This window comes from Hylobates moloch, unplaced genomic scaffold, assembly GCF_009828535.3.
Source record: "Hylobates moloch isolate HMO894 unplaced genomic scaffold, HMol_V3 SCAFFOLD_20, whole genome shotgun sequence".
NCBI lineage: Eukaryota > Metazoa > Chordata > Mammalia > Primates > Hylobatidae > Hylobates > Hylobates moloch.
Window position 1 is genome coordinate 10,019,944 of NW_026652295.1, and position 26,422 is coordinate 10,046,365.

Sequence of the window (26,422 nt, forward strand, 5' to 3'; positions counted from 1 at the left end):
AAAAATCCTAGGGGTAACTCCGGATTCTGCCTGTCTCCCTCATCACCATCAAAAAGAGCTGTCATTTTGTCAGAGGGATTTGAACCAGAGCGATTCCATCTTGAACCGGGGCTGGGTAAAACAAGACTGAGACCTACTGGGCGGCATTCCTAGGAGGTCAGGCATTCTTAGTTCCAGGATAAGACAGGAGGTCCACAGGACTGATATCACAAGATACAGGTCATAAACACCCTGGTGATAAAACAGGAGGTGCTGGTTGGGTGCAGTGGCTCACTTGCTAGTAATCCCAGCACTTTGGGAGGCCGAGGTGGGCCAATCACTTTAGGTCAGAATGAGACCAGCCTGGCCAACATGGTGAAACCCTATCTCTACTGAAAATACAAAAAAGTAGCCAGGCATGGTAGCAAGCATCTGCAGTCCCAGCTACTCGGGAGGCTGAGGAAGGAGAATTGCTTGAACCAAGCAAATTTTTTTCCCTGCTTAGGAATGTTTCTATTCAATTGAGTCTCTACTGCCACATCTAGCTCTCTCTCTCATGGGGCCAGGAAATGCAGATCAAACATCCAGTTCTAACTAACATTCTCTAGACAAGACACAAGCAAGAAACCATGCATTGTCTGTGGATACAATTTCTCTCCATAAGAGTTTGAAGTCAGAGAAAGCAGCAAATCATATCAGAGTAACGAATGCCACAGTCCCTTCAGCTCAAGCCCACCTCACATTAAACCTATTTCCAAGGGTTTTATGGCACAGCTTTTTCTACCGTGATCACCATGTGAGCTCTTCCGGCACTTACTTCATGTAACACTTCCAGGAACAGATGTGCTGGTAAAGTTTATTTACATTAATGTTCTCTCATGTCAATCACATGTAAGCCCTGGAAGTTGGTTTTTACATACAGAATTCAGTGCCTTCCTGGGAGAACTACTTTTTTCCCAAAACAAAAGATGACACAATTAGTATGATAATTGCGGAGTTTAATGAACACCTTGCTTCACTTCGGGGTCTCATCTGGAATTTCAGAGTGAACTGTGTCCAGAGGCTGCCAGTGGCAATTCATGAGGGAGTCATAGAGTTCTTCACTTTTCACCATAAACTCTTGGTTTGATTCCTCAATATTTAAATGAAGATGTGGATCTGCAGAAGCCAATAATGGATATGAAAAAAATAGAGTTTTACAGGACACATATTAGAAATAGTTGAAAATTAGAAAGCTTTTAGAAAGCATTTGCAGGAAGTACTGCAGATAGTAAAGGTTAAAATTCTTAAATTGCATATTTCCTTTCAATAAGACTTGAAAATGGAAATTTAAGCTATAAAAGTAGTAGTATCATCAAACTCAATGAGCATCCAGCTGACAGAAGAGATGGAGAAAAAAAATGGACAGATTTGAGCTGCTTGGGGGATGGATTCAATTTGGGAGGAAAGGGGAAAAGGAAGGTCAAGAATGACTGTCATGTTTCTTGCATGAGCCAGGTAGATACAATGCCAAACAATGAACCAAGCCATGGCCCCCTGGGACAGGGGTTTGTAAAAATAAACATGCTACTTTAACTGCTCAGTTAACAGATTATTGTAAGTGAATAGATTTTATACAGCAACTAATTCAGAAAGACAGAAGGACTTGGCCTTCCATCTCTGAAACCTGGAACCCGTGACGAGATGGTATTATGTTATTGCAAATGTATTAAACGTGGATTTTCAGCCCAAGTTGCCAGGTTTCCAGAGCTTTCCAAAGCTTTCAAGGTCATTAATTTTTTTTAATGTAATCTATTTTTTCCTCTCCTTGTACTGAATGTAATGGAAGAAGCCTTTTATGTTTTCCTTTGTAATTTTTGCAAGCCTCAGTTCCTTGAGGATCATAATTTGCTTCCTAATACTCATATGGGTTCATGCTATTCATCTGTATGCCTATTAGGAACTAAATCTTTGCCCCACGAAATTATTCTGTTAAAAGCCTAACCCCCACAATGTGAAGGCATTTGGAGATGGGGCCTCTGGGAGGTTAGATGAGGTCATAAGAGTTGGGTGCTGGTCTGATAGAAGTAGTGCCCTTATAAAAAAAGAGACAGCAGGCAGGACGCAGCAACTCACACCTGTAACCTTAACACTTTGGGAAGCTGAGACCAGTGAATTGCTTAAGTCTGGGAGTTTGAGATCAGTCTGGGCAACATACTGAGACCACATCACTACAAAATATAAAATTTTTTTTTTTTAAAAAAAGAGCAGAGAACTTGCTCACATTCTCTCCTACAATGCACGCATAAAGAGATCAAGTGTGGAAACAGCAAGAAGGCTGTTGTCTGCAAGCCAAGAAGAGAACCCTCGCCAGAAACCAAATTATCCAGACCCTGGATATTGGATTTCCAGCCTCCAGAACGATAAGAAGATAAATTTTTGTTTAAACCACCCAGTCTGTGGTACTTTGTTACAGTAGTCCTAGAAGACTAATGCAGTACCCTTCTGTATTTATCATTTTAGAACCAAAATGGTCAACTAGGCTTTAGCCATCATATAAATTTCATGAGCTACTTCTCACTTTTCTTCACTGGAGTCATTTGTGATTGTGTTGTCTGATTCTTATTCTTTAGAGCTTCCCATGCCTTTTGAGCCATCTTTCCTTTGAGCGTTTCTGGTCATAAAAGTAGATGTTTCCCTTTTTTCCACCCTAAACATTCTGAAATTTTCTTACACTTCTGTCCCCAGTTCCCTTCCTTTACCGTTATGGGCAGTTGTCTGCTAACGTGTCCCTGACTGCATGTCCCTGGTGGGGAAAGAGGAGTTAGGATCGTATGCTTATGAGCATGCTCTCCACTTAACCTGTGGCCAAGAAAACAGATTCAGTGTGGTCAGCTCCAAACCCCGGATTACATGATCTCTGCCCTTCCAGTGATGTTGATCAAAACTATAAAAGAAGCCTATTCAAGACAAACTAATTATATCATCCCTAAACCTGTGCATCTTCTAGACCAGTGTTGTCCAACACAGTAGCCACTAGCCACATGCAGCTATTGAGCATTGCTGGCCCTCACTGAGATGTGATGTAAGGATAAAACATACACCACATTGAAAGCAGAATGGTGGTTGCCAGGGGATGAGGGAAGGGAGAGTGAAGAGTTGTTATTTAATGGGTATGGAGTTTCAGGTTATAAAATGAAGAGTTCCGGAGATGAATGGTGATGTTACACAACATTATGAATGTACTTAATACCACTGATACATTTAAAAGTCTACTGCTTCTCAGCCTTTTGGCTAAGATCAAGTGTGATACATTTAAAAGTCAAGATGGTAAATTTTATGTTATGCATATTTCACCACAATAGGAACAATTTAAAAATCTGCTTGAAGGTAATGTCTGAATAGCCCTCAAAATAAGGGTCCCCTCAATCTGCAGGTGAGGGGGCAGCCATTAAAAGAAAAAAAAATAGAAAAAATACATACTGCATTTCCAAGACTTCATGTAAAAAAAGTTGTTAATTTTTATATTGATTGCATGTTGGAATAATAAACAGGCCATCAGGACCTGGGCTTTTCTTTGATGGGAGACTTTTTTTTTTGAGACAGGGTCTCACTCTGTTACCCAGGCTGACATGCAGTGGCACATTCATAGCTCACTTAAGCCTCGACCTTCTGGGCACAAGCAATCCTCCTATCTCAGCCTCTCAAATATTTGGGACTACAGGTACATGCTACCATATCCAGTTATTTTTTAAATTTGTTGTAGAGACAAGGTCTCACTGTATTGCCAAGGCTGGTCTCAAGCCCCTGGGCTCAAATGACCCTCCCCCATCAGCCTCCCAAAGTGCTTGGGATTACAGGCATTATCCACCAGGCCTGGCCTGACGGGAGACTTTTTATTAGTGTTTCAATTCCTTCCTTATTATTGGTCTGTTCAGGTTTTCTATTCCTTCATAATTTAATCTTGGTAGGTGGTAGATTGTATGTGTCCAGGAATTTACTCATTTCTTCTATGTTATCCAATTTACTGATGTACAATTGTTCATAATTGTCTTATGTTTCTTTGTATTTCTGTGGCATCAGTTGCAATGTCTCCTTTTTCATCTGATTTTGAATTTCTTTTGTTCTTAAAGGTTTGTTGACTACCTTTTAAAGAAATCAACCCTTCATTTTGTTGATCTTTTGTATTATTTTTCTAGTTTCTATTTATTTTTGCTATAGTCTTTATTATTTCTTTTCTTCTACTAATTTTAGGTTTACTTTGTTCTTGTTCTTCTAGCTCCTTGAGGTGCAATTGCATTACATTTCTACTCACCAGCACTGTGCCAGATTGATGACCAGCCACTACTTGAGTGGTTATCATATGGCAGAAGCTGTTTAACCACCTAAAAGTACTTTAGACCTAGCATACCCACACTTCCTATAAGAAAGGTATCAATGTCCCCACTTTACAGAAACTGAAGCAGACACACTAGAGATTAATTTGTCTGGAATTACAGAGCTAGTATGTGGAATCTGAACCCCGTGGCAATCTGTATCCAAAAAGCAGACTTTTACCTCTATTATTTTGACAGAGGCATGGGACAGCCAAATGCCTAGGCAAATAGGGAAAGGTCCCTGGAGAACCTCCAACCTGCCCAAGTCATTGTGCACAGGGGGCTTGGCTAAACACGCCCACGGTGAAAAATTCCATCCCTTAACACATGTGCAGTAAGGGAAGTAAATCAACGTGCAGTGGCTCAGACTAAGGGCCCACATGCACACTGGAAGAATGAGGAGGAGTCACCAGGAATTCACACCCTATGCAGGGGAGGAGCCTGGCCTTTTCAACTCATGCGTGGTGGCCTGGTATTCAATTTGTGAGGTGGAAACCTGTGTTTGGGATCCCTCTTTTTGTTAAGAGCTTTCCTTTCACTTAATTCCATCCTCCTCACCCTTCAATGTGTCTGCATGCCTAATTTTTCCTGGTTGTGAGACAAGGACCTAGATTTAGCTGAACTAAGGAGCAAGAAATCCTGCATCAATTTTAATAAATTGCATAACTGATAAAGGCAAGAAGAAAGACACACTTAACCTGAAAGAAATCCCAGAAAGTTGAAATAAGCACCCTTTACTCATGTTTAAATCAAAGTACTAAAAACTAGAACTGCTCAACAGCATATGAAGATTTCTTTTCAACACCAATTTGATTTAATTTAAACATTGAGCACCTACTGACATGTGAACTCTGAATTAGTCACAGGGGCTACAAAGACTGATAACAACATGCTCCCTTCTTTGATAAAGTCATAAAGGCAGTGGGTGGGTTTGTCTGGTAGGGGCAGGGGTCTGGGCAAGAGAGAGATTAGACAAACGTGATAAGACGGACATGTGGTAAGAAAAAGGCAATAGTAGTCTCTGTATTTCTCCTCTATTTTTCTTTCCCATTACTTAAAATAAAAGAAGCAAAACATTTCTTCCCTTCCTCAAATAAGACACATTCAGAGTGTTTGTCTCCAGGCAAACAAACTTTGTTCTTTCCAAAACAAATTGAGAAATACAGGAAGCACCACCAGACTGACACTACAGTGCTGTCCTGTCAGGTACACCAGGATCCAATAACCCTGAGGCCACAGCAATCACCTCATGTTCTTCCCCCTTGAAAAACAGAATTAAAGCATAATTCTCCTCAAAGTCTAAACTTACAGAGGAAATGGAGCTTAAGAACAATGTATTGTCTTCTTACTGTTTGGGAATGTCCCCCTTTCTCAGTCCTTCAGAAAGGCCCAAAGAGGTGGCTTAGCTAAAGTTGTTCCCATAGAACCAGTTTCTAACAACAGGAGAAATTACTGAAGCGTATGGCTTAGGCAACCTACATTGGAATTTTCCAATAGAACCTTCCAGTTTCTAGCAAGCTGAGTGAATGAGAAACCAGGAAATGGGGTTTTGTTTCCAACCACTTCAGCACAAGGTTTATGTTACCTTCTAGTGGGTCTTCATCTTGGTTTTCAGCTAGAGTTGTGGTTTCCTGCAACAAAAAATTATCTCATGAGAAAATAATTTTATTTAAAAGGTTTAATATCAATACATACTTTATTGGGAAAAGCTCTAGCTCTCAAAAAAACTACCTAAAATAAAAATAATATTGAAAATTAATCTATTTAAATCAACTTTTGAATTTGATGAAGAGAATCTTTAGGTGACACAGTACAATTATGAAAGAAGTAAACTGAGTCACAGAAGAACCGTCACAAAGAGTTGGAACAAGCCTAACGAGGGCCTCTGGCCCCTGGATTTTCTGGGACCTAATTAGCATCCTAGGGCCTGAGCTAGGAACCAGACACCAGGGACCCTGGTATCCAGGCTCCTTATTTCCTGTACTACATGCCTGACTCTACCTAGAGTTCTGCTCCTTCTTCCAGAAGACAATCTGTAAAGTCTCCATGAGCATGTTTTTCTCATGGCCTTCTAATCACATCCTCGAACCTGTGGCTCAGCTAAGAACCAGGATTTTAGGTGCTCAAGAAAATGCAGAGGCTATAGCAAAGCACACCAATCATATTCTTACATAATAAGAGAAGTAAACTGCAGAGATACTCCCAAAGTAAATCTTGGTTGCTAACCCAGACCCTGTTGGCTCTACCGGGGCAGCATACGTTTTTATGATTCCTCTATGTAGACCTGTTGGGAACCTGTCTTGTTAAATATGGCCACTTATTCCAAGGAATCACTCTATCAAAAAAGGGCTTATCTAGCTCCTGGCACTTAATTAAGCTTCCCTTACTAATAAGAATGAGAAGATATTGAGAGCCAAAGATCCACTATCTTTTCTTTTCAGTCTATCTGAAAGTATGCCTCCCTTTCACTCTGAAATATATTGAGGTTTGGAAATAGGTTATATAGTTACCATAAATTTCAAAAGACAATCTGTCTTTTTTCTATTTAGATATGGCTAAGACCGCAGGCATGGTGGCATGCAGCCAGTAGTCTCAGCTACTTGGAAGGCTGGAGCAGGAGGATCACTTGAACCCAGGAGATCAAGACTGCAATGAGTTATGATGGCACCACTGCACTCCAGCCTGGGCAAAAGAGCAAGACATCATCTCTAAAAGCTAATTATATAAAAAGGAAAGAAAGAAATGGAAAAGACACCCAGAATCCACACTTCCATAAGTCCTTTCCCATAATACAAGACTTAAGTAACCTCACATTTCCTCCTTTCAATGTGTGTTCTGGTAAATGTGGATGCTAAATAACCAGGATGAGGGAAGCAGGAAGTATCTGGAGACAGAGCATTCTCTCTGGTCTGAGGGCCACCTGCGCTGTGTATGCAGCTGGCTACCTTTAAGGAAAAGCACATTTATAAAAGGCTTTCCTCAGCTAGAGATAGTCTGGGAAGGTGTGCTGATGGACCACAAAGACCTGAGAATCATTTTGGAGACGGCCACCTCCACAATGTCAAAATGTAAAGGAGAGGGCTGGAGAGGGGGTAACCCTTTCACTTGGGGAGATAAAGGTTATGGACAGAGGCACAGCACATTGGGGGAAGCAGGGAATAACTAGGACATCTTGGCAAGGACACACTTTATTAGAGAAGACCAAAATGGGGATGTGTGAATAAAAGAGCGCCACCACGGAGCCTTATCATCTTTAATTTCACTCAGCAGCTTCCCAACAGGGAACACCCAGCAGGATGGCAGGCAGATGGCACAGGGGGTCACTACAACCACAAAAGATAATACATGTATATAATTCTTGTATGAAAAATGCATGTTATAGTAATAAATTGGCTAGAGAGTGAGATAAAAATCCCAGAATGTGCCAACAAAAGTGGACAGAGGAATGGAGAGAAGGGGTAGCCAGGTGAGAAAAAAAAGGATGTTCATTTCTTAATCTTCTCAAGAGTGATGAAAAATCAAGAAATACTTTTGTTTCTGAAGTTGATAATGTACTCACTCCTATACTTCTCTATTTAAAGACATAAGGGTAACCACCAAAAGACAGACCATCTCCCAAAAAAGAGCACAAAGAGAAGGGGCGAAAGAAAAAAAAAAAGAGTGCTAAAACCTCAGGCAATGTAGTGAAAGATTTTTTTTTTAAGTGCTGCAATTATCAAACATCTGTTAAAAGGGAAAAACCCAAATTGGGCTAAAAGAAGGAAAAAAATGACAAGAAATCTAACAAGATATTTTATATAAGAGGCACACCTAAAGCAGACTTGAGAAAAATTGAAAATGAAAGTTTGGGCAGTGAAATATCATAATATAAAGCAAATGTAAGTTTTAAAAGCCAAGGGACTAGATATAAAATTCAACTTTCGTTTTAAGGTAAAGATCATCACACAAACGGTGTCATTCCGCATATTAGGAGACAAGCTAGTGTGGGGGAAGTCTGTAACGTTAGACTCCAAAGTGTTAATTTCTCTAACATGTGACTATCTTATGCAGTCAAGCAAGAGGGACACAAGTCAACAGAAAAACTAGAAAGAGGATATCAAAGTCATAGAACACAGATACCAATAAACATTTCAAGAGGTATTTGCCCTCAATAATAGACGAATGCCTCCCTGCCCTATTAGATTGGCTAATCATACACAGACAAATGTAGAGTAGCAAGAACACCCACCACAATAATGAAAAGTGTAAACTCATGCAGACTTTAGGTAACTTGCTATTAAAATTTTTTAATGTTATATCCTTTAATCCAGCCCTTCCACATCCAGAATTATATTCTTGGGGAAAAAAGCAACACTCAGACAAATGCTTGAAGATACGTAAGTTTGTTAAAGCCCTGAAAATATTTAAAATGTCAGATAAGGGATTAGCTAAAAATCGCAATGTATCTAACTGCGCTCGCTCTGTTGCTCAGGCTGGAGTACGACGGCACAATCATGGCTCATTGCAGCCTCAAACTCCTGGACTCAAGTGATCATCCCGCCTCAGTCTCCCAAGTAGCTGGGACTACCCGTGTGAGCCATCTTGCCCAGACCATAAGTGGACAATTTTTTAAAGAAAGGTCTCCTTATGCAGAAGCATGCAAAGAGCAAACCAGTATGTACTACATCGTTCATTCTTGCCCAAATCATCCCCTAACCACCAAAACAGAAAGAGGAACCACACTGATTTAGCAAGAGTACAGGAGAAAGATCTAGAAGACATAGATCCACTCCACAGTACTTTCTTGTAAGTGGGAAGGGAATGGGGAAGAAGGAGGGGTGTGTGTGGGGGGGAACTTCTCCCTTACTTCAATACATCTTTGTGTGATTTAATATGTCACTTTAGTAATTCAAAGTATTAAAATATCTTTTTAAAGTGTGTTTATGTCCAACTGCTATAAAACAAACCCCAAAACTATCTTTTCTCCTATATTAAGTGTTAAAGAGTAAAATTTATTGAATTATGATAATCTAAAATTTAGTAGCAAGAATTTAGTAAAAGACTTCATCAGCCTTTTGTGTTGTTTCTAGAAGAGAATGGGAAATTATCTGCAAGTGAACACTTCTAGGTTATACATGTCCAAACTCAGCAAATCATATAAATAACATGTACGGGGACTTTTTGTGTATTATACCTCAATAAAGCTATACAAACATTTTTCTTAGGCTACCAGCTTTACTCTCTAGTATTAAAACAGGTAGCAAAAGCCATGGCTGTGGGAATTTGACTGACAGGACACAGATGTGTGAAGATAGGAAAGTGATGTTTACTATTATTGGGCACACGAATGACACAAGATTCATTCTAGCAAGGGATACCTTAGGCATAACCAGAGTTTCAGCTGTGTGTTCAGGGGTCTCATGCGCAGAAAAACAGTCCTGTCCATTTCCATCCACTGCACAGCCATAGCTGTAGCCAGAAAGAAGGTAAGAGCTGTGCTGTCGCGCATACCAGTTGCCATAGCGGTAACTCTGGCTGGGCTGGAATTCCTGCTTCACTCTAATAGCAGAGGGGAGACTACAGGAATGACAATCATCACAACCAACGCAGAATCATCCACAAACCCCCAAACCCTTTCTGCTTTCCCAGAAGTTTGCAGTAAGCTGAACGCCTATGTTCAAAGCCATAGTTTGATACCTAATGTAGATGACGGGTTGATGGGTGCAGCAAACCACCATGGCACGTGTATACCTATGTAAAAAACCTGCACATTCTGCACATGTACCCCAGAACTTTAAAAAAAAAAGCCGTAGTTTTTAAGTTACCAACAATTATGTAGCAAATAGAACAGTAACAGCTTTCCTTTTCAAAGTAGGAGAAAACCACTCACCTTTGCCAGTAGCAGTAATAATTATTTTGTTGAGCTATGCCAAAATCTGCAGAACTCTCTGGTTGGGCCATTTACCCAGAAACTTTACAAAAAGAGAGCAGAATCCAGTTTTTATTCCTGCGTCAAAAATCCAGCTTGTGGGCTGAAACCTCTCAACCCTGACAAGTAAGTCTCGCAACTATATCTGAGATAATTACATTTAGTGGCAATTCCTGCTAGGCAATTAATTGTTTGACTTTCCTGACAAGGGGGTAAAGGTGTGGGTGGGGGAGGGGTGTACTGAGGCACCTGGGGGAACTTCTGCAATCTGTTCCTCGGGCTTCCACCTGCCAGCCCTTCTCTCCCAACTGTCAGGCAGGGGGAGCCAGCAGAACCCCAGGGAGGGACAGAAGGGGTAGGTATGTTGGTCGACAATGAATGATAGTCTCCACTCCACCCCTGACCACAACAGGTAAAAGAGGAATCTCTAATAACTAAAACCTTAAGACAAATACATTTCTCTCCTCTGTTACCTGCTGAGAATAACTACTGGAACTAGCACCTACTGGCTTTTTCTTTTTTTAATCCCACACAGGTTGAAAGCATCATCCAACTACCTGCAAAATTAAGAGGCCAAGAAGAATGCGCTCCCTCGCCCCCTTCCCTCCTCTCTTCCTTTTCTCTTACACTCTACATTAATGAGAGTACAGGATACAATTTTAAAGAAATATTTCTCTGGTTCAGTATTTTTTTTTTTTAAAAAGCATAAAACGTCCCGAACTTTGATGTGCATTCAAATGACCTGGACTTGTTTAAAATGTAGGTTCTCTAACTTGGCAGATTTGGAGTGGAGCCTCAGATTCTGCTTTTATTAGCCAGCTCCCGCCACTTTAAGTAGCAAGGTTACACAGTGTCAAAATTCAGGATAACTTTTAAGTCCATATGGGGCACTTAGGGTTTGGCCATTTCCCGCACCTTGCTAATAACTAAGTTCTTAATGTATTTTCTATTTACCTATAATGTGAAAAATAGCAAACATGATGAATTCAAAATATTCGGATCATTCAATCATTCACCAGTTATTGAGCCATTACTATACTCATCCCTGAGTATCCGTGGGAGATTGTTTACAGGATCCCCCTCGGACACCAAAATCCTTGGATGCCCAAGTATAAAATGGTGTAGTATTTGCAAAGAACCTAGACACACCCTCCCATAAACCTTAAATTCTGTCTAGATGACTTATAATACCTAATACAATGGCTATGTATTACTTCATGTGGGTTCACCAGTAGTATCCAGCATGTGGCAAATTCAAGTTTTACTTTTTGAAACTTTTTGGAGTTTTGGGGCTTTTTGCTTTGTTTTGTTTTTGAGATGGAGTCTCCCGCTGTCACCCAGGCTAGAGTACAGTGGCATGATCTTGGCTCACTGCAACCTCTACCTCCCAGGTTCAACTGATTCTGCTGCCTCAGCCTCCCCAGTAGCTCGGATTACAGGCATCTGGCACCACACCTGGCTAATATTTGTATTTTTAGTAGAGACAGGGTTTTACCATGTTGCCCAGGCTGGAGGGCAGTGGCATGATCTCGCCTCACTGCAAACTCCACCTTTCAGGTACAAGTGATTCTCCTGCCTCGGCCTCCCCAGTAGCTGGGATTACAGGTGCCCACCACCACGCCTGGCTAATTTTTAGTAGAGACGGACTTTCACCATGTTGGCCAGGCTGGTCTCAAACTTCTGACCTCAGGAGATCCGCTCACCTTGGCCTCCCAAAGTTCTGGGATTACAGGCGTGAGCCACCGTGCCCGGCCTTCCAAGTATTTTCAGTCCGTGATTGGTTGCATCAAGGGATGCAGAACCCACAGACGCTGAGGGCCGATGGTATCGGCAAGGCAGGGCAACTGGCATTGGTGATATACTGGAGTTTATACAGAGTGGATTTCCTCATGTCTTCAAGAGTGATTTTATTGATTAGCAGCTGTGGCAGACATTGTTAAGTGCCACCCAATATTGGTTTATTTTCTTAATAACAATTCTGATTTCACTTGGGCTAGCAATAGGCCCAAGCTAAAAGACTACATTTCCTAGCTTCTCCCTTGCAGCAAGATGTGGCCAGGTGGTCAGTCTGGCTAAGAAGATGTAAACAGAACTAGTAAAGGGGGTAGGGGAAAGCTGTGTGGGCAAAGGGTATTTGCTTAGCTGGAAGGGTCTGGTGCTGGGATTACAAATACGACGGCTGGTGTCAGAATAACTCTGCAGCTATCTTGGACTATGAGGTGACATCAGGGAAGACATCATGCAGAAGAATACTGGGATCCAAGACAGAATGAGTCTAGGTCACCAATGACTAAGGACTCCTTCCACTAGCACTAGACTGGCCTACCGCTGGTTTACTTAATGTCTTGTTTAGACCACTATTGTTATGTCAGGTAAAATACAATTCCTAACTACTGTAGCTTAGACAGCCAATAAAACATGTCAGTTAAAGATTCTTTTTCTGTAAATTTTTTTTTTTACTTCTCTCATTTTAGGACTGACTTTATTTTACACAAAGAAAATCACAATTATGGCTATGACCAAGTAAGCATTGAGGCTGCAGTTGGAAAGGAACATGGAAGTTGAACATTGAGGAGGTGGTAAAGAGGCTGAGGAAGAGAGAGGTCAATGTAATCATGTTGAAACAACCTAGCAAGATGGCAGCAGCTGTGCAACAGAAGGTTGTAAGCAAGATCCCAGGGTAAAGATGGGTACTTAGGCCTTGGAGATGACTGACAAGGGCTCACAAGCACTGTTTTGCTCACTGAAAGCCCCAAATGCAAACCTTCTGTTTCAACTAGATTGCTCCCATGAAGCAGGTGAAGCTAATTTCTATTGGGGCACACTACTGGACAGGTTCGGGGCAAGTACGGCATTATCTCCACTTCCCTTTGTGCTGGGAAATACCAAGGAGACCAAAACCCCCAGGAATACATTCACATGCAACCTCCATAGTCCTTGAATTTAGCAGAGTTGCTACCTGTCGCATTGAGAAAGCAGGAGAATTCAGCAGGAATATGAGACTCTCGTGATATTTCTGACAGGGCTGATTTTTCTCTACTATATCCTGCTGTTACCCCAGGATGTCCACTTTACCACCCTCACCACCCAAGAAGAAAAACTAGCTTCTACTTTAACAAACCAAAGCTAGGCACTCAACAAATATTTGTTGAATGAATGAATAAATCAGAGCATAGCTCAAGTGCAAAAGCCTTTTCAATCAATGATTTAAAAACAAAGCTACAAAACACTATCCTCTTGTGCTTTAGTGTTGATTAATGAACTCTCAACATTGGTTGTTTTTTGGCAGCTGCAGATTTCACAAGAATGAGATTAAACGACTTTTTACATCCTGTGTTTGGAAAGAGAATAGAAGGATTTACGGGAAGTTATGCTCAGTTCAAATCCAGTTAAACAGGTATAAAATTCTCTGTTGTCTTTCTTCAGACAATGAAAATCCGCAATCTAAGATCTGAAATTACTGCCACAGCCATGCATAAAATGAAATGCTGCTGCCTTCCTCTCTGTTAATGTTCACGGCCAAGGACACATAATAAAGAGCAGCATTGCTGGCTCTGTTATTTAGCTGTGTGTTCTTGAAAAAGTCCCTTCTCCAGACATATCTCAGCATTTATAACCGAAGACTGGACCTAAGACTGAATTACTGCATTTTACCCTTAATGAGGTACCCTTACACTAATCTTTTTGAAATGCTACTTAAATTGTAGCAGGGCAAGCCGCAGACAAAACCCCTCTGACATCAAGTTAAAGAAAGAAAGGCTTTATTCAGCCGGGAGCTTCGGCAAGACTCACATCAACAACTGAGCTCCCCGAGTGAGCAATTCCTGTCCCTTTTTTTTTGTTGTTGTTATTAAAGTATGTTTATTATGTTTAACATAACTTTTCATTTTTTTATTATTATACTTTAGGTTTTAGGGTACATGTGCACAATGTGCAGGTTTGTTACATATGTATCCATGTGCCATGTTGATTTCCTGCACCCATTAACTCGTCATTTAGCATTAGGTATATCTCCTAATGCTGTCCCTCCCCCCTCCCCCCACCCCACAACAGTCCCCGGAGTGTGATGTTCCCCTTCCTGTGTCCATGAGTTCTCATTGTTCAATTCCCACCTATGAGTGAGAACATGCGGTGTTCGGTTTTTTGTCCTTGCGATAGTTTACTGAGAATGATGTTTTCCAGTTTCATCCATGTCCCTACAAAGGACACGAACTCATCATTTTTTATGGCTGCATAGTATTCCATGGTGTATATGTGCCACATTTTCTTAATCCAGTCTATTGTTGGACATTTGGGTTGGTTCCAAGTCTTTGCTATTGTGAATAGTGCCGCAATAAACATACGTGTGCATGTGTCTTTATAGCAGCATGATTTATATAGTCCTTTGGGTATATCCTGTCCCTTTTAAAAGCTCACAACTCTAAGGAGGTCCGCATGAGGGTCGTGATTGAGCAAGCAGGGGGTACATGACTGGGGCTGCATGCACGGGTAATTAGAACGGAACAGAACAGGACAGCGATTTTCACGGTGCTTTTCTATACAATGTCTGTAATCTATAGATAACATAACCGATTAGGTCCGGGGTCGATCTTTACCAGGCCCAGGGTGTGGCGCTGGGCTGTCTGCTTGCAGATTTCATTTCTGCCTTTTAGTTTTTACTTCTTCTTTCTTTGGAGGCAGAAATTGGGCATAAGACAATGCGAGGGTGGTCTCCTCCCTTAAAATCTTAATGCTTTCCTCCAAAAACGTATATCCACATATTTGCATGTAATTTCATGGGATTCAAAACCCCTGAAACTTATCCAGGAACCCCCAGATTATTAACACCTCGACTAGATGTTGTCTGAGTCCTCTGAGCTCTATAATTGGTTCCACTCATTTCTAAGTTTTGGGGGGTTTTCTTTTTTTGGGTTTTTTTTTCTTTTTCAAGTAAAACCACTTTGAGTTATGTTCATGGTGCTTACACCATGGTTTCCATTCTAGAACCAACTATATTCCAAAATTCCTGGTTGGAACAAAGGTTACTTAAGCAAGTAAAAGTGTGACAGTCTGGTAACAGATTCTAAATAATCACCTTTTTATGGTGATAAGCTAAAATTTATTTTAAAAAATGTATTAAACAAGTATTAATACTTCTCAAACAGCAGTTGAGATGTCCCTGGGGTAAGCAGACAGGGCACTAGGGACGTTGCAGAAGTAACAATATACAAAGCATGATTTTGAAAGTTTTAGCGGTTTTTAATTTGTGGATGAGAGTGTAATACTTTTGCATTAAAATGAACAGATATGTTGTGGAGTAAAATGCATAAAGGCACATTTTTAAAGATAAAATGTGAAACTTAAAATGTCCTGCTTACTAATATCTTGTCTCACGTCCAGAGGACACTTACTTCACACTCTAATCTTCGTGGTTCTCTGGTGGAAAGTTTCACATTACAAAAAAAGTAGTCTAAATCGTAAAATAATTTGACTTTTTGTAACACAATGAAGATAACTAGCACAAAGTGAAAGAAAGAATGACTTTTTCTTGAGGCAGTCTCACTCAGTTGCTCATGCTGAAGTGCAGTGGCGGGATCTCGGCTCACTGCAATCTCCACCTCCCTAATTCAAGCGATTCTCCTGCCTCACCCTTCCGAGTAGCTGGGACTACAGGCGCACACCACCACACCCAGCTAATTTTTGTATTTTTAGTAGAGATGGCGTTTCACTATGTTGGCCAGGATGGTCTCGATCTCTTGACCTCGTCAAAGTGCTGGGATTACAGGCATGCATGAGCCACTGCATCCGGCCTTTTTTTTTTTTTGAGACGGAGTCTCGCTGTCACCCAGGCTGGAGTGCAGTGGCGCGATCTTGGCTCACTGCAAGCTCCGCCTCCCAGGTTCACGCCATTCTCCTGCCTCAGCCTCCTGAGTAGTTGGGACTACAGGCGCCCACCACCACGCCTGGCTAATTTTTGTATTTTTAGGAGAGACGGGGTTTCACCGTGTTAGCCAGGATGGTCTCGATCTCCTGACCTCGTGATCCGCCCGCCTCGGCCTCCCAAAGTGCTGGGATTACAGGCGTGAGCCACCGCGCCCAGCCTTTTTTTTTTTTTTTTTTTTCAGACTATCCTGACCTCAAACAATCCGCCTGCCTAAGCCTCCCAAAGTGCTGGGATTACAGGCGTAAGCCACCGCGCCCAGCCAAGAATGATTTTGGAAGAGTGAATCAATACAAGGATTTCCACTAGACTGAGAATTAGTTTGTCAACAGCATTTCAGTGTCTGAGAAGTGCTTACATTTGGCGTTGACAAAGCTAGCAGATGATGTAGAAAGTAAAAAGTTTCCTCTTCAAAGTTTCCCTTCTTGTTAAAGAACAAATCATAAATGTTAGAAACAATAGTTTCCTCTAAAGACTAACTTACTTCAAGCCTCCTTGCTTTGTGCTAATAACTCTGTTAAGCCCTATAGCTCACAGCCTATTTAGCAAATCGGGTATCAGTTTAAGATTACGCGATCCAGCCCCAGCCACCGGATGCAGGACACAACAGTAAGGACAACCCAAATGCGTAAGGGATAAATATGTCTGCTTTTCCTTTGTTCAGGGGTGCTCTCACCATTGTTCCATCCGCAATTGAGCATCCTTTCTGCATAAAGTACAGATTGCCTTGCTGAGAGATCTTTTGTCTCCATGCTGACTTTTCTTCCTGGCACCAATTATCTAACAATAACAAGTCCGTTCCTGCACTGCAATGACAACCAAAGCATCCCAAATGAAATCATTTCTGCAAGACCCAAACCAGCCTCTATTAACACGTACTAACAATTCAGAACACCAGAGAAGAAAAGTTATTGGAAACAAAAGGGTCTAGGCGCTGAAGCACTGTATTGCACTTGAAATGGAGGCGGAAGATTTGACAAGGATGGACTATGCATCTTGTTTACAAATAACCTACTACTGTGTTTATGAAAACTATCCCAACCAAGATTTACTCTATTGGGAGTTTGTAGGAAAGCTGTAATGTCTAAGACGTACCTGAATCTCTAAACCTTATTAAATAAAACTTATTTTCTTTGAAACAGGGCCTGGCTCGTCCCCCAGGCTGGAGTGCAGTGGAGCGATCTCGGCTCACTGCAGCCTCGACCTCCTGGGCTCAAGCAATCCTCCCACCTCAGCCTTCCGAGTTGCTGAGGCCACAGGCGGGCGTCGCCATGCTGGGCTAATTTATAACATTTTTGTAGAGATGGCATCAAAATATATTGCTCAGGCTCACTCTGTTTTCCCAACTCTCAAATGAAGGCTCGTGTCGGGCGCGGTGGCTCACGCCTGTAATCCCAGCAACTTTGGGAGGTCGAGGCAAGCGGATCACCTGGGGTCGGGAGTTCAAAACCAGCCTAGCCAACATGGAGAACCCCTGTCTCTACTAAAAAATACAAAATTAGTCAGGCGTGGTGGCGTATGCCTGTAATCCCAGCTACTCGGGAGGCTGAGGCAGGAGAATTGCTTGAACCCGGGAGGCAGAGGTTGCGGTGAGCCGAAATCGAGCCACCGCACTCCAGCCTGGGTAAAAAGAGCGAAACTCCGTCTCAAAAAAAAAAAGGCAGCTCACTGCTCCCTCCCCAGGAGGTGCCGCAACCTTGGTCAATACAACCCCAGAGTTAGATACGCGGAGCAAGCAGGCAGAGAAAGTGTGCAAGGCAGGGGTTCTGGCCCGGGCAGACGGGAACGCGGACACATCTAGCACACCGGGTCCGTCGAGGCAGCGCGAGCGCTGCGCCGCTGCAACAGGTCACCACGAACCCTAATCCCACCCCTCCTTGCCCTGTTAACGACAGAAAGGCTCGTTCCGCTGTTTCCTGAACAAAAACTTCTACCCTAGTAGTACACAGCCCACAACGATGCGCGACGCCGGCGCTACAGCCCCTACACAACCGGCCGGAAATCGGCCCTGCCTCCTCCTGATGTCACGGAAATGAGGGGCTTCGCAGAGGATGTCCCGCCCGCTCCCCTCAGATGGGCGTAGCTGCCACCTTCCTGAGATATGCCTGCTTGCCCCCGATTTTTTTCTCCTTGCAGTGAGAACCTCCTCATGTGGCATCTTTACTTATTCTCCTCTTGGAAAATCCATGTGACCTCCTCGCGCTGAAAATATGTCCACGTTTACAGGCGACTTAAAGGCAGCCCTAGAGCCTGACGTATAATTCGAGCGCCGATGCAGAAAGGACCCAGACTTTTTTTTTTTTTTTTTTTTTTTTGGCATCCGGTTCTGTCACCACCAGGCTGAGCCGGGCTGACGGAAGAGGCACGTGCGCTGCTGAATGGAGCTGGTCGCTGGTTGCTACGAGCAGGTCCTCTTTGGGTTCGCTGTACACCCGGAGCCCGAGGCTTGCGGCGACTACAAGGTGAGATACCGCGTAGCTAGAGACAGTCGGAGGCGGGGCCGGGAAGGTCGGGTTTGGTTCATACACAGTAGAGGTAAATATTGGAGCGCCTGCTGTTCACTGGGTGATTTGATGAATCGAACCTAAGAGTCTTAAGAGAAAAGCTAACCTTTTAAAACGTTGAATGGACATTTTATCAAAATGAAACAATATCTGCCTTTTCTAGTAGACAAAAGGTCCGCGGGACACGAAACCGGCATTTCTGCATACGGACAAATGAGTCTTAGATTGTGGATTTAAGGATCGATCCCATAAGTTGACAGTATTCAGAATTTAATGAAAGAAGATCTCGCTCTTTTGCTGAATTTCTGTTCTGGAATTTTACAAATTACCAGAACTAGATGAGGATAAATCCCTTATAGATAAAGCGATACCAATTCGTTATTTGTTGGGAACTTATGACGAGCTGGGCGGTGGAGATGCAAAGATGCTGGAGGTATGGATCTTACCTTAGAGACGTTGCCTACATAAGGGGTGGAGGACTGAGGAGACACATAGATGGAGAGAAATTACAGCAGAATATGATATTATTAGATGTGTGAATAAATAAAAAGGTCAAATACATTGCCAGTAGTCAAATAGGTAGATAGGACTATACTCACGACTAGAAATCCGACCTCCTAACATCTAGCTCACTTTTATTCTTGAAGCAAGTCTAAGCATTTTCTAGAAAATTGAGTACAGTACTTCTTTATGAAGTCAAGGCGTCGGTCTTTAATTATCCAGAAAATTTAGAAATATATCACTTGACCTATTGCTTTTGTTTATTTTGTTTCCTACTCCAGTTATTTGCTCTTTGTCTTTGGCTGAAAAGTGATGTGTTTTGGATAGTCAAAGATGATACTATTTAATATGTTTTTTTTTTGTAGTGAAATTACTTAACTGTGTTCCAGACACGCAGTAGACCTCATAGCAACCCTCTGAGGAGGATGCAGTTATTCTCGTTTTGCAGATGAAGAACCAAAATGTTGGTCCTAGATAGGTTAAGTGACTGCTGAAGGCCACACAGATAATAATTGGCAGAGCTGACCCCAAAATGTCAGGAGCCCCCAAGGGTCTCTGATATTTGAAACTCTTAACCATTACCCTATGCTTCTACTAAATCTAAGCAATAGCCTAGATAACCTACATTATGTGAATTTTAAAAGGTTATTATTTGATTTAAGGCCATAGCAGCCCCGCAAAAATGCTTGATTCAAAGGAGGCCCCCTTGGTGTTAAATGATGGAAGGAGTATCTGTTGCTGTAATTATTAAGGACCTGATTTGCAGTAACACATGTTCAAAGAAGTTTGATGGGTTTTTTTTCTTTTTCGGTTTGTTTTGCAAATACTTTTTGATTCAGTTCCTTCAGTTTAAGGAGTGAGTGTGTGTGTGTGTTTGTGTGTGTGTGTGTATTTTGCTGTCATACTTCGCACTCATCCAGTCAGACTTCCTAATGTTATTGTCACATGGCAATAAGCACAGAGTTCCTGAGATTTCATTATTGGTGATTCTCTAGGGCTTATGCTGGTACTCATGGAAAGATACCTTTACTCTGTTGATTTTTCTTTATAAGGCTTGTCCACTGTGCGCGGTGGCTCATGCCTGCAATCCCAGCACTTTGGGAGGGTGAGGCAGGTGGATCACCTGAGGTCAGGAGTTCAAGACCAGCCTGGCCAACGTGGTGAAACCCTGTCTCTACCAAAATTAACTGGGCATGATGGCAAGTGCTTGTAATCCCAGCTACTCAGGAGGCTTAGATGGGAGAATTGCAGTTCACTGCTATAGATCAACTGCTTGGAATAGTGCCAGATACATAGTAGGCACTCATCATTTGAAAGAATAAATTCAAATAAAAATGTGAATATCTGAAAAAATAAATTAAGTCTCACATATAAAGTAAATACATTAACGAGTTAAAGATTTGTGTAGGATCTAAAAGTCTTCCCTCGTCAGTCTCATTACCGTGTTCTAGAGTGATGATACCCAGTGTTGCCTGCCCACCTCCTTGCTTTACCTTCCTTATCAAGTCTCAAGTCCTTTGTGTTAAACTACATGTCATTTTGTAGTTTAACATATCATTTTTCCATTTATAGGATCCATTGATAGTTTTCATGAATCGTGGAACGATTTATCTTTTCAGAAACAGATAAATGGTTCCATGATTCATGAAAACTACCAGTGGATAGAGTTGGTAGAACTGTGGTGTGACTGTGGCATTAATTGTATGTTTTCATCTTCAGCAGCAATGGACTCTTGTGGCTGACTTCACTCACCATGCTCACACTGCCTCCTTGTCAGCAGTAGCTGTAAATAGTCGTTTTGTGGTCACTGGGAGCAAAGATGAAACAATTCACATTTATGACATGAAAAAGAAGATAGAGCATGGGGCTCTAGTGCATCACAGTGGTAAGAAAATTATATCCCTTAAGATGAGAACATGGAGGTGTTCTTCACAATTTGACTTCAGTTTAACAATTTCTTGTTAAACAATTATTTTTTAGCAGATTCTGTGCTAGAAGATAGAGGAATTTTTTTAAAAAATGGTTTCTTAGCCTGGCGCAGTGACTCACACCTGTAATCCCAGCACTTTGGGAGGCTGAGGCGGGTGGATCACATGAGGTCAGTAGCTGGAGACCAGACCTGTCTCTACTAAAATACAAAAAAAATTAGCTGGGTGTGGTGGCACGCACCTGTAGTCCCAGCTACTCGGGAGGCTGAGGCAGGGGAATCGTTTGAACCCGGGAGGCAGAGATTGCAGTAAGCTGAGATCGCGCCACTGCATGCCAGCCTGGGCAACAGAGTGAGACTCCGTCTCAAAAAAAAAAAAAGGTTTCTTGCCCTGGGTTGGCTTACAGTCTGTATTGGGAGACAGAAAGGAGGCATTTAACCCAGTCAGAGAGTAAGGGAGTCAGAGTGAGGTTTTCACTGAGACCTTCCTTAAAATGACATCTGAATTATCTTAAAAGAGAAATGTTAGTTGTTGGGCAGGTAAAGTTTGCAAGGAAGGAGAAAGGACATTCCAGGCAGAGCTGGCAGTATGAGGAGCACAGGTAGTAGCATCATAGCAATATCTGACTTTATTGAGGGTATATTATGTACCCCTCCGTGTGCCAAGAAAGTAGAAGAGAACACCTAGTTTCAAAGATGTTACTTGACTTGCCCAAGGTCTCAAACAGTGGAACTAGAACTTGAACCTAGGTCTAGAGCCCATGCTTTTGACCACTGGTGTTCATGGGGAACGGTAAGCAGTTCCAGATTATGAGAAGGTTAAATTGGGAGTTTGAGGGGCTAGAGAAGTAGATGGGACCAGATCCTGGAGTCCTTGAGAGAGCCAGGTAGAGACTGAATGGGGAGGGAGGGAGGGAGCAAGCTAGCAAATGAATGATGTGGGCTTGAGGAAAGTACTGCCAGTTTGTATCGGAGGGGTGCTGACTGAGAACCCCAACAGAAGGACTGATGAAGGCCTGCCCCATTGGAATTGGCAGCAACGGATTAACTAACATCAGTTTGCAAGATTTTCTGAGTTTCTTCAGTAATAAGCCACAGACATTTCCCTAGAGAGAGGAAGGTTACTTGGTGTGTGTGGTAGAAGGATTGAGTTACAAGGGAATTAAGAATTTTGGTGAAGGAGTGGATTAGGTTGTCAGCGTAGAGAAAATGTGTTGTCAAAGGCTGGGCGCGGTGGTTCGTGCCTGTAATCCCAGCACTTTGGGAGGCCAAGGTGGGCTGAGCATGAGGTCAGGAGATTGAGACCATCCTGGCTAACACAGAGAAACCCCCTCTCTACTAAAAATACATAACCTTAGCTGGACGTGGTGGCACGCACCTGTAGTCCCAGCTACTCAGGAGGCTGAGGCAGGAGAATAGCTTGAACCCGGGGAGGCAGAGTTTGCAGTGAGCTGAGATTGCGCCACTGCACTCCAGCCTAGGCGACAGAGCGAGACTTTGTCTCAAAAAAAAAAAAAAAAAAGAGGAAAAGAAAAGAAAATGTGTTGTCAAGGGCCTGGAGATCTCTGAAATACAAAAGCAGGTGGAGTGTGAGTGCAGGGAGGCATGAAAGGGATGGGAAGATGTGAGCTTGTGGTCAGCAAATAGGTTCCTAGAGGTCAAGAGTTCTAACATGGAACAGCTCTACGTGGTAACGATGCCCAGGCTGTGGGTGTAGGGGACTGAAATGCAGGGGAGGCAAAGGTCACTGGAGTTGAAGTCAAGAAGTAGTACTACAATTCCCGGCTTGTGGTTTGGTTTTCCACACTGGTGGTCAGGGTACCCAGGATAGTGGCAGAATCAAGGGAGAGAAAGACTGAACAGGTAAATTTTTTTCTTCAGTACCAAACATTTTATGCCGTTTTTGTTGCATTTTTCCAGGGGACAGAGAATGAGGAGTAACTCAGCCAAGAAAGTTGGTTTTCTGCAAAGAAAGGCAGATAAAATTGTGCCCTTTTTCCTACCCAATCTTACATGTATTTCAGAGGATCCACACCAAGCATTGGTTTCCAGCAGGAAATTTGCAGCCATAAGTGGCTTCCTTCTATTAGATGTTCCCTTAGTTTATTCAGACTGCTACAACAAAATGCCTTAGACTGAATAATTTATCAATAATAGAGATTTATTTCTCACAGTTGTAGAGGCTGAGAAGTCTAAGATTAAGGCACCAGCAGATTTTCTTGTCTCGTAAGGACTGGCTCTCTGTTGCTGTGTCCTCATATGGTAGAAGGGCAAAGCAGCTCCCTACACAATTCTTGAGAGTTGGAGCCAGTTTAAAACAAACAAAAACAACTTTTTTTTTGGCGGGGGCGGGGGGGCTTCTCGCTCTGTCACCTGGGCTGGAGTGCAGTGGCGCGATCTCGGCTCACTACAACTTCTGCCTCCTGGGTTTAAGCGATTCTCCTGCCTCAGCCTCCCAGGTAGCTTGGATTGTAGGTGCCTGCCACCACGCCCAGCTAATTTTTCTATTTTTAGTAGAGACAGGGGTCTAACCATGTTGGCCAGGCTGGTTTTGAACTCTTGACCTCAAGTGATCCGCCCGCCTCAGCCTCCCAAAGTGCTGGGATTACAGGTGTGAGCCACCGCGCCCTGCCAAAAGAAAACTTTTATAATGTCGCCAGTCCTCTAATCCTGTTCATGAGGGCTTGCCCTCATGACTTAGTCACCATTACCTCCTAAAGGTCTCACCTCTTAAACTATCACATTGGCAACTAAGTTTCAGCAAATGAATTTTGGGGGACACTTTCACACCATGGCAGACTGTCCATTGCTGCTTTAACAGCTGTTTTGCACTTCATCAGAAGCTGAGCTTTGAGTGATTCAAATATACATTCTTTTTTTCTCTATCTCCTAGTCCTAGTTCATTACAAAGAAGCCTTCTCTCTCAGGTTTGGAAGAAATAAGTTAAATTTGATCTGCCCAAACCCATTAGTACAAGTGTTCAACAATAAGAAAAGGAATTACACAGGAGTTTAGATTGGGGGGTGAATGAAGTAGGGCTCTTGGTTTCTTGGTTTCCTTTATTTCTTGTATAAATCCTTTTTTTCTTTTTTTTCCTTCAACTTTTAAGTTCAGGGGTACACATGCAGGACGTGCAGGTTTGTTACATAGGTAAATGTCCCATGGTGGTTTGCTGTACAGATCATCCCATCACCTAGGTGTTAAGCCCAGCGTCCATTAGCTGTTCCTTCTAATGCTCTCCTTCCCCCAACCCTTCCCCTCCCACGGCCCCAGTGTGTGGTGTTCTTCCCCTGTGTGAGAACATGTGGTGTTTGGTTTTCTTTCTTTTCTTTTCTATTTCTTTCTTTCCTTCTTTTTTGAGATGGAGTCTTGCTCTGTCACCCAGGCTGGAGTGCAGTGGCAGATCTCGGCTCACTGCAACCTCCATCTCCCGGGTTCAAGCGATTCTTGTGCCTCAGACTCCTGAGTAGCTGGTACTACAGGCACACACCACCACATCCAGCTAATTTTTGTATGTTCCGTAGAGACGGGGTTTCGCCGTGTTGGCCAGGCTGGTCTTGAACTCCTGACCTCAAGTGATCTGCCTGCCTCGGTCTCCCAAAGTGCTGGGATTACAGGCATGAGCCACCTTGCCTGGGCAGTGTTTAATTTTCTCTTCCTGCATTAGTTTGCTGGGGATAATGGCTTCCAACTCCATCCACATCCCTGCAAAGGACATGATCTCATTCCTTTTTATGGATGCATAAATCCTATTTTTCTAAGAGTTGCTAATAGATAAGCTTTTTTCTAGGGAAGCAGATGTGGGAAAGCAAACTTTCTGAAGTGAGAAATAGGATAATAGGGAGAGGAAAATATGAACAAATGAATGAGAAGTGTGTGGAAATGGATCAAAACAGGTCTGAGTGATAATGATTGGATTGTGGCTGATTGGGTAGCTAATTCACTGTTTAGAAAGTGGAAGTCATGTGGCAGTACACCTGGTTTGTTCCCCGGATTAGCTTGTTAGCTGATTAGTTTTGTTTACTTTTGCTCAAACTATCCTAGCCAGCTACCTCCTAAGTTTATAATTTGCAGAGGTAAAGCAAGGACGTGAACTGATTTGTTCAAATCTATATCTAAACTGGAGATACTCTGCTGAAAATATTTGCATAGATTTGAACAACTGTACTTACATGAAAAAATTTAAGGTATAGTTTAGTAATATTAAGACATTGAGGCCAGGCACAGTGGCTCACACCTGTAATGCCAGCACTTTGGGAGGCTGAGGTGGGCAGATCGCTTGGGCCCAGGAGTTCAAGACCAGCCTGGGCAACATGGTATGGTGAAACCTTGTATCTACAAGAAATACAAAAATTAGCTATGTATATTGATGTGCACCTGTAGTCCCAGTTACTCAGGAGGCTGAGGTAGGAAGATTACTTGAACCCAGGAGGCAGAGGTTGCAGTGGGATAAGATTGTGCCATAGCACTTCAGCCTGGGTAACAAGAGTGAAACCCTGCCTCAAAAAAAAGAAAAAAAGAAAAAAGGTATTGAGTGTTTTACTTAGCATAGCATAGCCTTCAAATCAGAAATGGAGTTTGCGTTTAAAATGAATATTATTTTTGCCTATTTTGGTTTTTCCATAGGTACAATAACTTGCCTGAAATTCTATGGCAACAGGCATTTAATCAGTGGAGCGGAAGATGGACTCATCTGTATCTGGGATGCAAAGAAATGGGAATGCCTGAAGTCAATTAAAGCTCACAAGTGAGTCGGGCTCTTTCCCTTTAGCATTCTGGATGTGCCAGTCAAGTTGGGGACTAACTGTTGGTTTCATTATAGAGGACAGGTGACCTTCCTTTCTATTCACCCATCTGGCAAGTTGGCCCTGTCGGTTGGTACAGATAAGACATTGAGGTAAGTCATTAATGCTGAAGAGCATTTTTCTAAGGTGTATCTTTTACTACAGCTCTCTACCATTTAAAAATACTGTGATACAAGGGAAAGGTCAAAAGCTAGTGAACCTTTTCATAGTGGTTCATAGTGGTAGGATAAAAATGACAAGCTATATTTTCTTTTTTTTTCTTTTTTTTGAGATGGAGTTTCACTCTGTCGCCCTGCTCTTGTCGCCCAGGCTGGAGTGCAGTGGCATGATCTTGGCTCACTGCAAGCTCCGCCTCCTGGGTTCACGCCATTCTCCTGCCTCAGCCTCCCGAGTAGCTGGGACTACAGGCGCCCGCCACTATGCCCGGCTAATTTTTTGTATTTTTAGTAGAGATGGTGTTTCACCGTGTTAGCCAGGATGGTCTCGATCTCCTGACCTCATGATCCGCCCACCTCGGCCTCCC

General features: G+C 42.6%; 2 protein-coding genes across 4 annotated transcripts in view; one reads left to right on the forward strand and one right to left on the reverse strand.

The window, feature by feature from the left end:
* Window positions 1–960: 960 nt before the first annotated feature.
* Window positions 961–18,166, reverse strand: CUNH6orf52 (chromosome unknown C6orf52 homolog). Of its 2 annotated transcripts, XM_058432435.1 has the most exons (6): window positions 18,044–18,166; window positions 10,204–10,285; window positions 9,692–9,890; window positions 5,920–5,965; window positions 2,097–2,189; window positions 961–1,137 (listed from the first exon to the last, which is right to left on the reverse strand). In XM_058432435.1, exons 2-6 carry the CDS (start codon window positions 10,272–10,274, stop codon window positions 995–997), a joined length of 552 nt encoding a protein of 183 aa, XP_058288418.1. In that variant the 5' UTR covers window positions 10,275–10,285; window positions 18,044–18,166; the 3' UTR covers window positions 961–994. The 2 variants fall into 2 exon arrangements, with proteins under 2 accessions (XP_058288418.1, XP_058288419.1); XM_058432436.1 differs by lacking the exon at window positions 18,044–18,166 and having other exon boundaries at window positions 995–1,137; window positions 9,692–9,872; window positions 10,204–10,274.
* A 328-nt stretch (window positions 18,167–18,494) lies between these two features.
* Window positions 18,495–26,422, forward strand: part of PAK1IP1 (PAK1 interacting protein 1) — a 16,121-nt gene continuing 8,193 nt past the window's right edge. Inside the window, exons 1-4 of one of the 2 annotated variants that reach the window (XM_032140850.2) lie at window positions 18,495–18,624; window positions 20,887–21,052; window positions 25,721–25,841; window positions 25,917–25,991. In XM_032140850.2, the coding sequence (XP_031996741.1) occupies window positions 18,541–18,624; window positions 20,887–21,052; window positions 25,721–25,841; window positions 25,917–25,991 (446 nt within the window). In that variant the 5' untranslated portion in view covers window positions 18,495–18,540. The remainder of the gene's footprint in view (window positions 18,625–20,886; window positions 21,053–25,720; window positions 25,842–25,916; window positions 25,992–26,422) is intronic. The other variant, XM_032140852.2, reaches the window with a different exon arrangement.

Coding starts and splice junctions, on each gene's coding strand:
- CUNH6orf52 (XM_058432435.1), bottom strand. CDS start 10,274: ATGGCCCAACCAGAGAGTTCTGCAGATTTTGGCATAGCTCAACAAAAT. Junction 9,891..10,203: donor TATTACTGCTACTGGCAAAG/GTGAGTGGTTTT, acceptor TCATTCCTGTAG/TCTCCCCTCTGCTATTAGAG. Junction 5,966..9,691: donor AAACTCTGGTTATGCCTAAG/GTATCCCTTGCT, acceptor TTTTTGTTGCAG/GAAACCACAACTCTAGCTGA.